The following is a 13,478-nucleotide window of genomic DNA, read 5'->3' as shown; positions in this document are numbered from 1 at the left end:
AAGGAGGAGCATTTTGTCCATCAGTGCCCCTCGGTGAGGTTTCATTGCTCACGTGTTTCTGTGCGATTTCACATTCTTGGTTTTGTTTGCCATTCATGTGTGCCTTTATACTAAAGCAAGCCGTAGACGCTCTTGGCCTTACAGCCGACCAAACCACCACTTATGAGGAAGGGAAAGACAACCTGCTTGGCTGGATTAAAATCCATGTTCCAACCCACATAAACATGCCACGTCTAGAAATGAGGGTTTTTTGTGGGGACTTATGCTTCCCGGCAACGCTCGTCCAGGCCCCCTTCAAAGGTGGCATGCAGATCTTCGTCCAGATGCAATCACAGGAAACCTACATCAAAGGAATGGGTGATCACCTCACTGCCGGCACATAGCTCGAGGATGGTCGCACTCTTGCTGCTACAACATCCAGAAGGAGTCCATCCTTCCATACTGCCTCCCGGCAACATGGTGGTATGCTGATCTTTGTCAAGACACTCACCGACAAGACCATCAATCTTGAGGAAGAGTCCTCTAACAACATCGGCAATGTCATGGCAAAGATTGCCGTGGAAGAGCATTGCCTCTCGGCAACGGCTCCCTCAGCGCGAACACCCCGCCAACAGCTTCCGCCCGGCGACGACCAATCAGCGTCTAACTGGCGCAGGGCTACAGCGAAGAGGCTAAGCATAGGTCTGTTGCGGTCCACGGCGGTGCATGGCGAGCTGTCAAGTGGAGCGCGCGCCTCCAAAGTGTTAGGTGCACCCAAGGTGATTCACTGCCCCCTTTTACCGTGCGGGCGACACCTCATCAGCAACGTGTCACGGTAAAAGGGATGCGCTAGCAAAAGCCTGCTACAACAAGACAGGTGTTCAACTCCAGCAACGGGATACGAAGACACATACCCCCGTATTTAATGTGATAGGTATTCCTCTGTATATCTACTGTACCCACAACCTTCTAGCCACTGTGGTGACCCCTTGTGACCATAAAAGCCTGCTACGACAAGACAGGTGTTCAACTCCGGCAACAGGATACGAAGACACATACCCCCGCATTTAATGCGATAGGTATTCCTCTGTATATCTACTGTACCCACAACCTTGTAGCCACTGTGATGACCCCTTGTGACCATAAAAGGAGGCCCAGGTTACATAGATAGGGGTTTGACTCTATTTTGATATGCGCGAGTGAACTTTCCCAGCAAGGAAGGTTCACCGTTGTAACATCCAGTTCATCACTTCCAGTGAATAAAAGTTAGCAGGACGTAGGGTATTACGCTTCCTAGCGGCCTAAACCTGGGTAAAAATCCACCATGTGGTAGATAGAGGATTGGAGCGGTTAGTGCCCCAACACTGAACCAAAAAGGGGGTGTTCCACATCCTCAGTGTCGTGTGCGGTTAGTGCCCCAACACTGAACCAAAAAGGGGGTGTTCCACATCCTCAGTGTCGTGTTTCGTACACGCGACAGTTGCCTAACCTTTCCCAACCCCCCCCCCCCTCGTATCCCAAAGCAAATAAGGATCAGAGAGATACATAGCCAAATTACTCCTCGCAGAAATGGATGTATCTAAAACTAAAATACATCTAGATACATCCATACCTGCGACAAGTAATTCGGAACGGAGGGAGTAGCATATTTTGGGCCTACCAATTTATATGTGTACCATCATGAAAATTAGAGTTTACCTGGATTTACCAGAAGTCATCAGGAAAAACTTGGTCAATGTATATGAAGATTAGAGTTCACCTGGATTCAGGCAGCAAATCCGCATGAGGAAGATTACATCAACATTTGTGCACAGTGCTCACACCATCTCAATGCTAACCATACTGCATTCTACCCTTTCACAAATGCTATTGTTCACCATGCATGTGAACTCTTGGACAAAAAACTGACGCATGAGATTTACCAAACAGTGCACTGTGTAATGTACAATTGTAGCAATTGGATGCAACACTTAATATTTTAGCATTAGAATCATGTCTGCCGCTTAATCTAGGGCTAAGATTCAAGCAATATTAGCTCTCTAATTCCATACAGCAGGGGTTTTACAGTAATTTGTTAGCCATGCTCCATGGTGCCATGTGCCCAGGACAAGAGCAGTTTGCCAAACATGCACTACCGTGGCAGAAGGATGGCATTCCAGCCAAGTAAACTCATAGGCCTCATTCCACCAGAAACTCCCCCCTGTATCCAACATACTGTAATCTTTTTGGTATAAGTCAGCATTAGTCCTCATGAACTAGCGCTTTGCATCTGTTCTCCAAAAATCCAAGGAACCCAGAATCGCGAGGCATGTACATGGCCATCATTCAGCAAGTCATGGGGCCTCGGTTTGTTATAGCCCACTAAGCCATCAGCAGAAACTTGATCCAAGAATATTTCTGGCCAGTGGTCACAGCTGACAAGTTGCATCACACAGACTGGTGCAAATACCTTCCGTAATTTAACCCAACTCAAGCTGAAGAAACTTATTCAATGGTCACTGCTAACCGCTTTTGGTCCCAAATCTTTAGAATTTGCCTGGGCTGAAAAACCAAGTCTTTATGAGGAGCATTATATTAACAGCATGCTCACATCACTTAAATACAGTATTATATTAAACAGCTTTCTGCTGCATAATCCAATTTCTTCAGCTCTTCCACAAATGTTCTCGTTCATCATGCATGGTGATAGCATCATGCCATCGTCACTGCTGTAATCACCTAAGTAATTATGTAGACCACCCATTGAGAATTTAAGAATATTTGAATTCATGGGATGATTAAACCAGTTTAGCAACTTAAGCAATGCTTCTTGAGAGCCCATAAACAAGAGATCGACATGTCTCACTGCTTGGGACAAAACCCAGTTCCAACATCCTGTTCTGCAATTCTAATGACTCTGTGGTGCTCCTGGTCATACAGTAAGCTCTCATCAGAGTATTATAGCTCTTATTGCAGCAGACCTGCAAATCAAGAACAAAAGCCTTCAGGATCAATTCTGCTTTATTAAGAGAACCTTCCTTGCAGAACCCACAAACCAAAGCAGCACAAATAGTCTCATTCGGCTGGAGACCTGACTCAATCATCTCTGCCATAACCGATTTGCCATCTGAGCTCCTCCCCACACTGCAAAGGCAGGTTACTAGCGTACGGTAAGTATCAAAATCTGGCTTCACTCCTCTAGAGCTCATCTCAACCTTTATATCTAAAGCCTCGTCCACACTGCCGCACTGGCAGAAGCAATCTACTACCATATTATACATCTCCAAGCTAGGACTGTGCCCATCCTCTATCATCCACTGGAACAAACCCCTGGCAGCATGAGGGCGCATTTCCTCGCACAATGCACCAATCAAGCAATTGTAACTCTCCAACGGAATGGCAACACCATATTTCCTTAAAGGCGACACCATATTCAAGCAAGTGAGAAGCTTCCCAATTTTGAGATGACTCTCAATCACACTCTTGAGAGCGAATCCTTCAGGCGAGAGCCCATTCCCCACCATCTCCATTAGCAGCAACCTTGCCTCCTTCACTCTGCACTCATTGCAGTACCCTGCGATAAGAACACTATAAGCGACAGCATCGGGGCTCACCCCACTGTGCACCATCCTGTCAAACATGCGTCTAGCGTCGCTCAATCTCCCGGCTTTGCACAGCCCGTCCATCAGGACAGTATGTGACACTAAGTCTGGTTCAACACCCCTGGGCGGCATAACATCGAACAGGTGCAGAGCGTCCTGCAGCCTCCCCCTGCGGCAATACCCAACAAGAAGGGTGTTGTAAGTCACCACGTCTGGCTCGAAACCTTGCTCCTCCAGCTCCTCTAAGAAGCCCTGCACGCGCTCGGCGTCTTCACCTCGGCAGAGCGCGGCGACGAGGATGTTGAACGTGTGCGCATTGGGGCGCACCCCAGCACGCGACATGGCTGCCCGTGCGGCCCAGAGCTCATTGAAACGCTCGGCGCGAGATAGCGCGGCGAGGAGTGCGTTGAAGGCGACGGTGTCGGGTGGGAAGCCGGAAGCGGCCGCGCGCAGGGCGGCGTGGAATGCGTGGCGAAGGCGGGCGCGGCGGAGGAGCGCCTTGACGAGGAGGCTGGGGAGGGAGGGGTGGGGCGCGGTCTGGTAGGAGAGGAGGAGAGTGGGGAGGGCGTCGTGGGTTGGGTGGAGGCGGAGGAGGTGGGAGAGCGCGTCGAGCGCGTGGGAGAAGAAGCGGGTGGTGGCGAGGGAGTGCGCGAGGAAGGCGAGGTGGGGAGGCGACGGCTGGAGCGGCGGCGGCAGCGCGATGAGGAAGCGGAGGGTGGAAAGCGGGTGAGAGTGGCCGGCGTGGAGCACGACGGCGGTGAGCTCGTCCTGGCCGAGGTAGGGGAGCAGGCCGGAGAGGTCGAGGATCTTGGTGGGTTCCGCGTCGGCCGTGAGGTGGGTGGTGATGAGGTCGACGACGGCGACGTGGGGATTCAGGGCGCGCGGGAGGAGGGAGGTCAGGGTGCTCGACGGAATGCGCGACACGGCCTTGGACATGATCCCCTTGCCCCTGCCCCTGGGCCTGGCCTTGGCTTGGACACTTGAAACCGAAACCCTCCGACTCCGAATTCTTTGTATGACATGTTGGCCCGGGACGAAGCGTCCGTCCACAAGCCCACATTTCCGTCTTCTACGGTTGCCTCTTCCCTTCCCCTCAAGCCGCCGCCGCCGCCACCAGAGAAAAAGAGAAAGAGAGAGAGGGAGAGATGAGCCTGCAGATTCCGGCTAGGTCACGCAGCCTCCGCCGCCTCCTCCTGCTGGGTGGAGAATCTGGCATCCGGCGGTCGTACTCCACCGGTGACCGTCGCCGCCGGGTGATCCACGAGGCACGGGATGAGGAGGAGGACGAGGCCTTCCTCCGCACCCTCAACTTCGGGTCTGACCCAGAGAACAACCCCCTGCCCCCACCGCCGAGACGCGCAGGGGGAGCCCCTGACCCCTCCGCCGCCGGCGCCTTCCCTGCTGACATCCTCCGACGCGCCGCCGGGAAGCAGCAGCGTCCGGAAAGGAGCGCTCAGAAAGCCATCGGGGAGTCGCTGATGGAGAAGCTTAAGCTGGGCGACGCCGCCTCCTCCACGGGGCAGCCTGACCACGAACCGGGGCCGCCACTGCAGACGGAGGACGTGGACGACATCTTCCGGAAGATGAAAGAGACGGGGCTGATACCCAACGCCGTCGCCATGCTCGACGGCCTCTGCAAGAACGGATTGGTACCGGAGGCCATGAAGCTGTTTGGTCTGATGCGCGAGAAGGGCGCCATCCCAGAGGTGGTCATCTACACCGCTGTTGTCGAGGCCTTCTGCAAAGCAGCCAAGCTGGACGATGCCGTCAGGATCTTCAGGAAGATGCAGGGCAACGGGGTCATTCCAAATGCCTTCAGCTACTGGTTGATTATACAGGGTCTGTGCAAGGGCGACAGACTGGATGAGGCTGTTGCTTTCTGTGTGGAGATGTTCGAGGCTGGGCATTCCCCGAATGCTGCAACGTTTGTGGGTTTGGTTGATGCAGTATGCAAGATGAAGGGGGTAGAGGAGGGTGACAAGCTTGTGAGGAGCTTCCAGGATAGGAACTTTGCCATTGATGAGAAGTCCATCAGGGAACATTTGGACAAGAAAGGGCCATTCTCACCGATTGTTTGGGAGGTGATCTTTGGGAAGAAAAAAACAAGCCGCCCCTTTTGATCTAACTAGTATGTGCTCATCCTCTCAATAGTTGAAGCTCCTTCCGTGGTTAAATCAAAATTGCTAGCATGTTGTTTTTACATGATGTCCACCCACCAGTGATTTTGTATTTCTCTGTGTTTACATGCAATTCACCAACATTTAGTTGCTGCTTGGAACCAATAGCTCGGTGATATTTTTTTAACCATAAGCCAGTTGGTTGTTGTTTGGAGGTTTCTTGCATGGAGAACAACATTGCACCCATGAACACACACTTGCTGCTCAGAGATTGTTGTTAATTCAAGCTGTTGAGTTGTAGTATTTCATTGCTATCAATTTCCTACATGATGAACAATCTTGAGAGAACTAATAGGTAATAGGGTGTTTCTGAATTCTAGGTATATAGTTAAATGCAAGTTGGCATCCTCTGACCTCTGGCATGTAGAAAGAGCTGCAAACTTATCATCACCTCTTATTCACCCTCCAGCCAGATTATCCTTGCTCACCGGCAAGCTAATATGACTTACTCTCCACTGTTAAGTTCCACGTCTAGTAATATTTTAAAACTTAGATTGATTTTTCTATCCATATGGGCTAGGAATATCTTTAACCAAGGAATTACTTTGTCCCACTGTTTTACTACAAATGTAAGAAATTGTAAACAATATTGCACCCATGAATACACACTTGCTGCTCAAAGACGATAGCTTTGTCATATTGTTGTTAATTCAAGCTGTTGAGTTGTATTTCATCACTATCAGTTTCCTACATGATGAACAATCTTGACAGAACTAATAGGAAACAGGGTGTTTCTGAATTCCCGCTGGCATGCAGAAAGAGCTGCGAACTTATCATCACCTCTTGTTCACCCTCCAGCCAGATTATCCTTGCTCACCGGCAAGGTAATATGTCTTACTCTCCACTGTTAAGTTCCACATCTAGTATATGTTAACGGAATTGATAAAAATCTGACATCAGATTGATAAAAATCTGACATCAGACTTTTACCACTTCCGTGCGAACGTGTCAGTGGCCGTCTGATTCTGTGCATGAATCTTGACACATGGGCGTTGACACGGCAGCCTCAGCAAAACGTTCGTTCGCTTCCTTCCCTCGCACAAACGACCTCCCTCACTCTGCCTTATCCTCACACTCCCTTTCCCCGTCTCTCTCCCTCGTGCCCATTCTGGGGAGGGCGGCGCTTGGTCGGCGGCGAAGTAGGAGTAGAAGGATGGGGAAGAGACCATGGAGTTGGCGAGGCTGCACGCGCGCGTGGCTTAGGTGGATTGGGTCTGAAGAGCGAAGTTGCGGTGGCGCTGCTGGTCGGAGATGGCAGGGTGCTTCTAGGGGGGCGGCGGGGGTTGAGCTGCAGTGGCTCCATGGCTCCACGACACCATCTATACCAGGCTCCCGGGGTTCGTCGCCCGCGTAGAGGAGATCCGTGCGCTCCTTGACGGCAATTCCGCCTCCAGGCAGGTGCTATAGGAGACTGTCGTTCTTCCCGTCAAGGTTCCACAGTTCTTCACCGGTTCGTTGCCCGCACAGAGGAGATTCCTGCGCTCCTCGACAGCAATTCCGCCGCCTCCGCCGCCAAGCAGGCGCTATAGGAGTCCGTCGTGCTCCCCGTCAAGGTTCCACAGTTCTTCACCGGTATGTGAGGTGCCGCTAGCAGCTTCTTCGATTTCACCTCAATTTGTGATGTTCCCTGTTTGTATGTCATCAATCAAAATCTGTTGGAGAATCCAATTGCAGTCAAGTGGAGGCCATGGAGGGCGTTTCTCCTGTACAGGTCGCCGGGGGCAATTCATTTTTTGAGGGTAGACGGGGAAATTCTACTTGGCCAAAGCCTTGGCAACAAAGACAGACTCCAATTCTTCAGGTGATTGGTACCTTCTTCGATTGGTGTTCACCACCCGCCATTCATTTCTCTTCAGTTTCAGTTTTGTGTTACAATCGAGAACAGAGGCACATTGATTGGTAGTTACATCCCAGAGTAATATAAATCAAATGGGCAATGCTTACTCAACTGTATATAGAAGATTAATTGTGCATTTCATATTCCTTCAAAATGGTGTGGTTCCATTAGAGTTAAAGACACTTGTTGTAATCTTGCAAATTTCTGTTGCAGTGCTGATGTTTTGGACCCAAAGTAGATGTACTCATCTTTTGATAGTTGACTATGTGCCACCGGTTCAAATCATTTTGGAACACCGCAGAAAAAGAGCATTTGGTTGTTCTGATACTTCTACAGTTTCTCTAGTTTTAGAGCACATGTTTATAAAGGACTGAAAAAGCAATTAGCAAGGTTTAATCAGGGGTGGTCACACATCGCTCCAGCGCTCTATATTATGCGTTTTTGTACAGAATACGTTTTTTCAGTTTTGCCATGTATCAACTATAACTTTCATTGCCATGGCAATTTTTTCTTTTTAATGTCATGGCAAAATTTCATTTTCTATTTTGCCATGGCAAATTTACCTTCATTGCCATTGTAAAATTACTTTAACACACATGGCAAATTTACTTTATAGCATGGCATATTCGGGTGTTACAAAGACATTCAAAATTTACTTTTGTACCATGGCAAATTTAATTTGTATCATGGTAAATTTACCTTTATTTCCATGATGATTTTTTATTTTAGTGCCATGAACATTTTTATTTTTTATTTGGCTGTGACAATTTTTTGTTTTTTATTTTACCATGCAAAATTTATCTTTTTTTACCATGGCAAACTTACTTGCACATACATGGCAAATTTACTTCAATCGCTTATGGCAAATTTTACTTTTCATTTTTACCAATGGCAAAATTACTTTACAACCATGGAAAATTTACAGCCATGTCATCATTACAGCTTTATTGACATGGCAATTTTACCTTTTATTTCCATGGTGACATAGCTTGTGCCATATTGTCGTTAAAACTTTTGCAATGATTTCTTTTCTCATGGTCACATGGCAAATTCATAGCATTTTCTTTTTCTAAAGATGGCAAATTTTGGTCTTTCAAAACACTTTTTCCAAAACATGGCAAATTGTTTAGGAAAAAAAGTTAATGCTCTGATGGCAACTATAAGATATTTGTGCCACACACATGGCAACTTTTTTTTCTTCAGACGGTCACATGCCAATTTCAAAGCACTATACCAAAACATGGCAAATTTTAGAAAAAAAATTGTCAGTATGCACTCTATGATTTTTTTAATTTACATATATGGCAATTTTGTAAACCACTGGAAAAATCTACAGATGAAGAGGCATTCAATCAATTTCTTGAATGACTTAGGGTGTGTTCAGTTCAGGAACGAAGTGAAACAGAATGTCATGCTTCCATTTCACCAGAGCGGATCGGTTTTGTCTTTATGTTTGGTAGGAGTAATTGCGAGCAATGGAATGATTACATTTTGGTGTTTGGTTTGAGAGATGGAATGGAATAGAATTGTTCATCTCATTTGATTACACTAATTCATACAGAATTAGATTTTCATAGAAAACTAAACTGAGCGTATACTAAACACTTGATTAAACTAATTCAGAGAACGGTGCATTAGACACTGCAATGCAACAAATCAAAAGTTCAAGTAGCTACAACTCATCGTTCTGCCAACGTCAAAGGATTGGAAAAATCAATGGACGGCGAATGTGACGAGTGATCATGGTTGTCAAAGGATTGGAAAAATCAATGGACGGCGAATGTGATGAGTGATCATGGTTGTATCGTAATAACACTATGTTGGTCGTTGCCGCCACCAAAGATGGGCACCTCAGGTGCGCCCGGCCTTCATGATGGCTGAAGAAGACGACCAAGAGGGCTCCCCGGCCTTCTTGCTCGGCTAAAGAAAATGAGTGAGATTGGGGAGGGAGTTCATGATTGGTTGTTTGCGCACGCCGACATTTATTTCGTTGTTTCTCTTCTCTTTATCGAGTCACAAGACCACCGTACTATTAAGAGGGGTGTAGCGTTCGAAACTTTGATTTTCTAATACCAGACTCAAATCTTATGAAAGTTGCGAGAGAAATCTCTTTGTGTTCTGAGAAAATACTTGCCAGTAAGAGACTGTGATCTTCTTTGCTGTGAGATTGTCTTAGACCAAGGAGTTAGCATTACTTGTTCCGTAAGTAATGTTATCGTTGCTCTTAAAATCCGACCGTTGTAAACGTGTCGGTTGGCCATTGGCTGGACCGCGTGTCCAAAATGGTCATTTCCCACCAGGGAAGCCTGCGGCTATAAATAGCCATCCCACGTCATGTAGGATCGAAAGTATGTCTAGAGGAGGGTGATTAGACTACTTGACCAAATAAAAGTCTAGCCTTTTCCCAATTTTAAGTCTTGACATATTTTAGCAACTTAGCACAAGTCAAGCAAGCAACCTACACATGTAAGTCTAAGAGTATAGCAGTGGAATATAAAACACTTGCATATGAAGGTAAAGGGGGGAATTTGGAGGGAGCAAACGCAATGTAGGCACGGATATTTTTGGCGTGGTTCCGATAGGTGGTGCTATCGTACATCCACGTTGATGGAGACTTCAACACACGAAGGGTAACGGTTGTGCGAGTCCACGGAGGGCTCCACCCACGAAGGGTCCACGAAGAAGCAACCTTGTCTATCCCATCATGGCCATCGCCCACGAAGGACTTGCCTCACTAGGGTAGATCTTCACGAAGTAGGCGATCTCCTTGCTCTTACAAACTCCTTGGTTCAACTCCACAATCTTGTCGGAGGCTCCCAAGTGACACCTAACCAATCTAGGAGACACAACTCTCCAAAAGGTAATAGATGGTGTGGTGATGATGAACTCCTTGCTCTTGTGCTTCAAATGATAGTCTCCCAAACACTCAACTCTCTCTCGAGGATTTGGATTTGGTGGAAAGATGATTTGAGTGGAAAGCAACTTGGGGAAGGCTAGAGATCAAGATTCTTATGGTTGGATTGGAATATCTTGGTCTCAACACATGAGTAGGTGGTTCTCTTCTCAGAAAATGTATGGTAGAAGTGTTGGAACGTTTTGATGGCTCTCTCCACCAATGAAGAGTGGGTGGAGGGGTATAAATAGCCTCCACACAAAATCCAACCATTACACACAATTTACCAAACTCGGTGGGACCGAATCATAAAACTCAGTCAGACCGATTTAGTTCAAAATGTGAACATTAGGCATTTCGGTGGGACCGATATGTCGACTCGGTGAGACCGATTTCATTAGGGTTAGAGCATAACATAATCTCGGTGAGACCGATCACATAAACTCGGTAGGACCGATTTCTATAATAGGCAAACAGAGAATTGGTCAGGCAAACTCGGTGGGACCGAATCGCTCATTTCGGTGAGACCGAAACGTTACGAAAGGGAAACAGAGAGTTTGCATTGCGAACTCGATGAGACCGATCGCTCGTCTCGGTTGGACCGAAACGTTACGAAGGGAAACAGAGAGTTTGCAATCCCATCTCGGTAAGACCGAGATCCCTATTGGTGAGACAGAAGTGACTAGGGTTTCTGGCAGTGGCTATGTCACGAGAACTCGGTGGCGCCAGATAGATAATTTCGGTGGGGCCGAGTTTGACTTTTGGTTTGGGACATATGTGGATATGAGAAAGTGGTTGGGGGCTTTTGGAGCATATCATTAAGCATTTTGAGCAAGCAAGCCATTAAACAACACCTCATCCCCTTTTAATAGTATTGGCTTTTCCTATGGACTCAATGTGATCTTGGATCACTAAAATGAAAATGTAGAGTCTTGAGCTTGAGCCAATTTGTGTCCTTAGCATGTTGAGGGGTCCACATTTCTAATCCATGCCAATGCCAATCATTGAACTTTCTGAAATGATCATCTTGAAATAATATTAGTTCAATGAGCTATATGTTGTTAGAAATTACCAAAACCACTCAAGGATAGTTGCACTTTCACGTCGGCGTTGTCCGGCGGCTGCTCCGTTTGATTGTGAGAAGATTGTTGGCAACCCCCTCTCTAGAGTGATTTGAGTTTAAAACCCATCGAGAGAAAACCCTAGAGCTGAAAAGTTAGATAGTGGTTCAGTATCATTCGAATCTAAGTCCAGTACGCTCCGCCTATTACTCTTGAGAGCTGTAAACTCTCTAGACGGCTAGGTGTCAATTTCTTTAGAGACCAAGAGTAATTGTAGTTCTTGAAGTAGAAGTCTGTAAAGGTTTGGAGATCGTCTCAAGTATGTACCACGAGTGATCGACATTGGTTGACAAACCAATTGTCGAGGAGAATAGGGCGAAGAGAGTTTATCTTCCGTGTTAAGTCGAACCAAACGTAGTCCTTGTGCAGAAGGACGAACTGGTCTACCAAATTCCTTGTCGCCATCGAGCATCGCCGGTTACCTCTGCTTCTCCTCTTTACATTCGAAATGTATCTATCATGTGATTTGCCTCGATGCATGCTTCTAGTTTCCATTTGTTGGTTTACATTTGAAGGAAATATGCCCTAGATGCAATAATAAAGTTGTTATTTATATTTCCTTATATCATGATAAATGTTTATTATTCATGCTAGAATTTTATTAACCAAAAACTTGATACATGTGTGAATACATAGACAAAACAAAGTGTCCATAGTATGCCTCTACTAGACTAGCTCGTTATTAAAAGATGGTTAAGTTTCCTGATCATAGACATGTGTTGTCATTTGATGAACGGGATCACATCATTAGGAGAATGATGTGATGGACAAGACCCATCTGTTAGCTTAGCATAATGATCATTTAGTTTATTGCTATTGCTTTCTTCATGACTTATACATGTTCCTATGACTATGAGATTATGCAACTCTCGAATACCGGAGGAACACTTAGTGTGCTATGAAACGTCACAACGTAACTGGGTGATTATAAAGATGCTCTACAGGTGTCTCCGATGGTGTTTGTTGAGTTGGCATAGATCGGGATTAGGATTTGTCACTCCGTGTATCGGAGAGATATCTCTGCGCCCTCTCGGTAATGATCATTGTAAGTGCATCTAGTGCCCCTTAGTGATTTTGGTGTATTGAAGACTTATAGGTTAAGGGACTAATGCATTTGTGAGTGTACATAGGTCTATAAGTCTATGAGGAGTTTGATATTTACAGGGAAAGTCGACCCCTAAAAATGAAGTTCTTCGACTAAAGACTTTGGATTTCTGAAGACTTTCTGAAGACTTTGAAAGTGAAGAAATTGGTGTAATCCTGAAGACTTGGTATTCATTCGAGGAACATGAAGGATTGAGGAAATACTAAGGAAAAATTTTCAAGTGATGCTCAACTCAAATCCTACACCTACCAATCCCTTTGGGTGAAGCCATTGGAAATCTCATATAGCACAGTCAATTTCTTCAGTGACAGAGACGAAGTTCTTCTGATCTCTGAGGAATTTGTTCTAACTGAGGAGCTAGGAATTCGCCAGTGCGGATTGCCTACACAGCGAGGAACATGATAGCCCTGAGGAATTTGATACTCAAAATTCCGACCGTTGCTGTGCTATGTGCCAGTAGTCCCAAAATATCTACCCACCTAACGGTCATATCATTGAAGGGCATTTATGTCTGTAGAGACCAGACCTCAAACGGTCCAATCTCTGTGCTCAGGTGTCATCCCTGGATCAGTAATGCTGACACCACACAGTACTTGAAGGATTTATAACAAAGTAGCAATCACACACTTACTACATCGAGTGTCTCAAAAGAGAACTTATTACAATAAATATGGCTTAAGGCCATCTAATAACGATAACAGCGGAAGGCTTGGAAGATAAGTGAGTCCATCAACTCCAACGGCATCACTGAGTATAGAACCACGACCTAAAAACTCCTTAATCGT

General features: G+C 46.3%; 2 protein-coding genes across 2 annotated transcripts; one reads left to right on the top strand and one right to left on the bottom strand.

Moving 5' to 3' along the window:
• Positions 1 to 1,696: 1,696 nt before the first annotated feature.
• On the bottom strand, positions 1,697 to 4,642 carry LOC125530728 (pentatricopeptide repeat-containing protein At5g40400). The gene has a single exon (XM_048695128.1). The coding sequence runs from the start codon at positions 4,494 to 4,496 to the stop codon at positions 2,775 to 2,777; it is 1,722 nt and encodes a 573-aa protein (XP_048551085.1). The 5' UTR covers positions 4,497 to 4,642; the 3' UTR covers positions 1,697 to 2,774.
• On the top strand, positions 4,573 to 6,029 carry LOC125530729 (pentatricopeptide repeat-containing protein At4g38150-like). The gene has a single exon (XM_048695129.1). It carries the CDS (start codon positions 4,706 to 4,708, stop codon positions 5,678 to 5,680), a length of 975 nt encoding a protein of 324 aa, XP_048551086.1. The 5' UTR covers positions 4,573 to 4,705; the 3' UTR covers positions 5,681 to 6,029.
• The last annotated feature ends 7,449 nt before the right edge of the window (positions 6,030 to 13,478 follow it).

This window comes from Triticum urartu, unplaced genomic scaffold (genome assembly GCF_003073215.2).
Source record: "Triticum urartu cultivar G1812 unplaced genomic scaffold, Tu2.1 TuUngrouped_contig_6522, whole genome shotgun sequence".
Taxonomy (NCBI): Eukaryota; Viridiplantae; Streptophyta; class Magnoliopsida; order Poales; family Poaceae; genus Triticum; species Triticum urartu.
The sequence above is the reverse complement of the archived record's forward strand: the minus strand, read 5'-3'. Positions and strand labels throughout refer to the sequence as shown.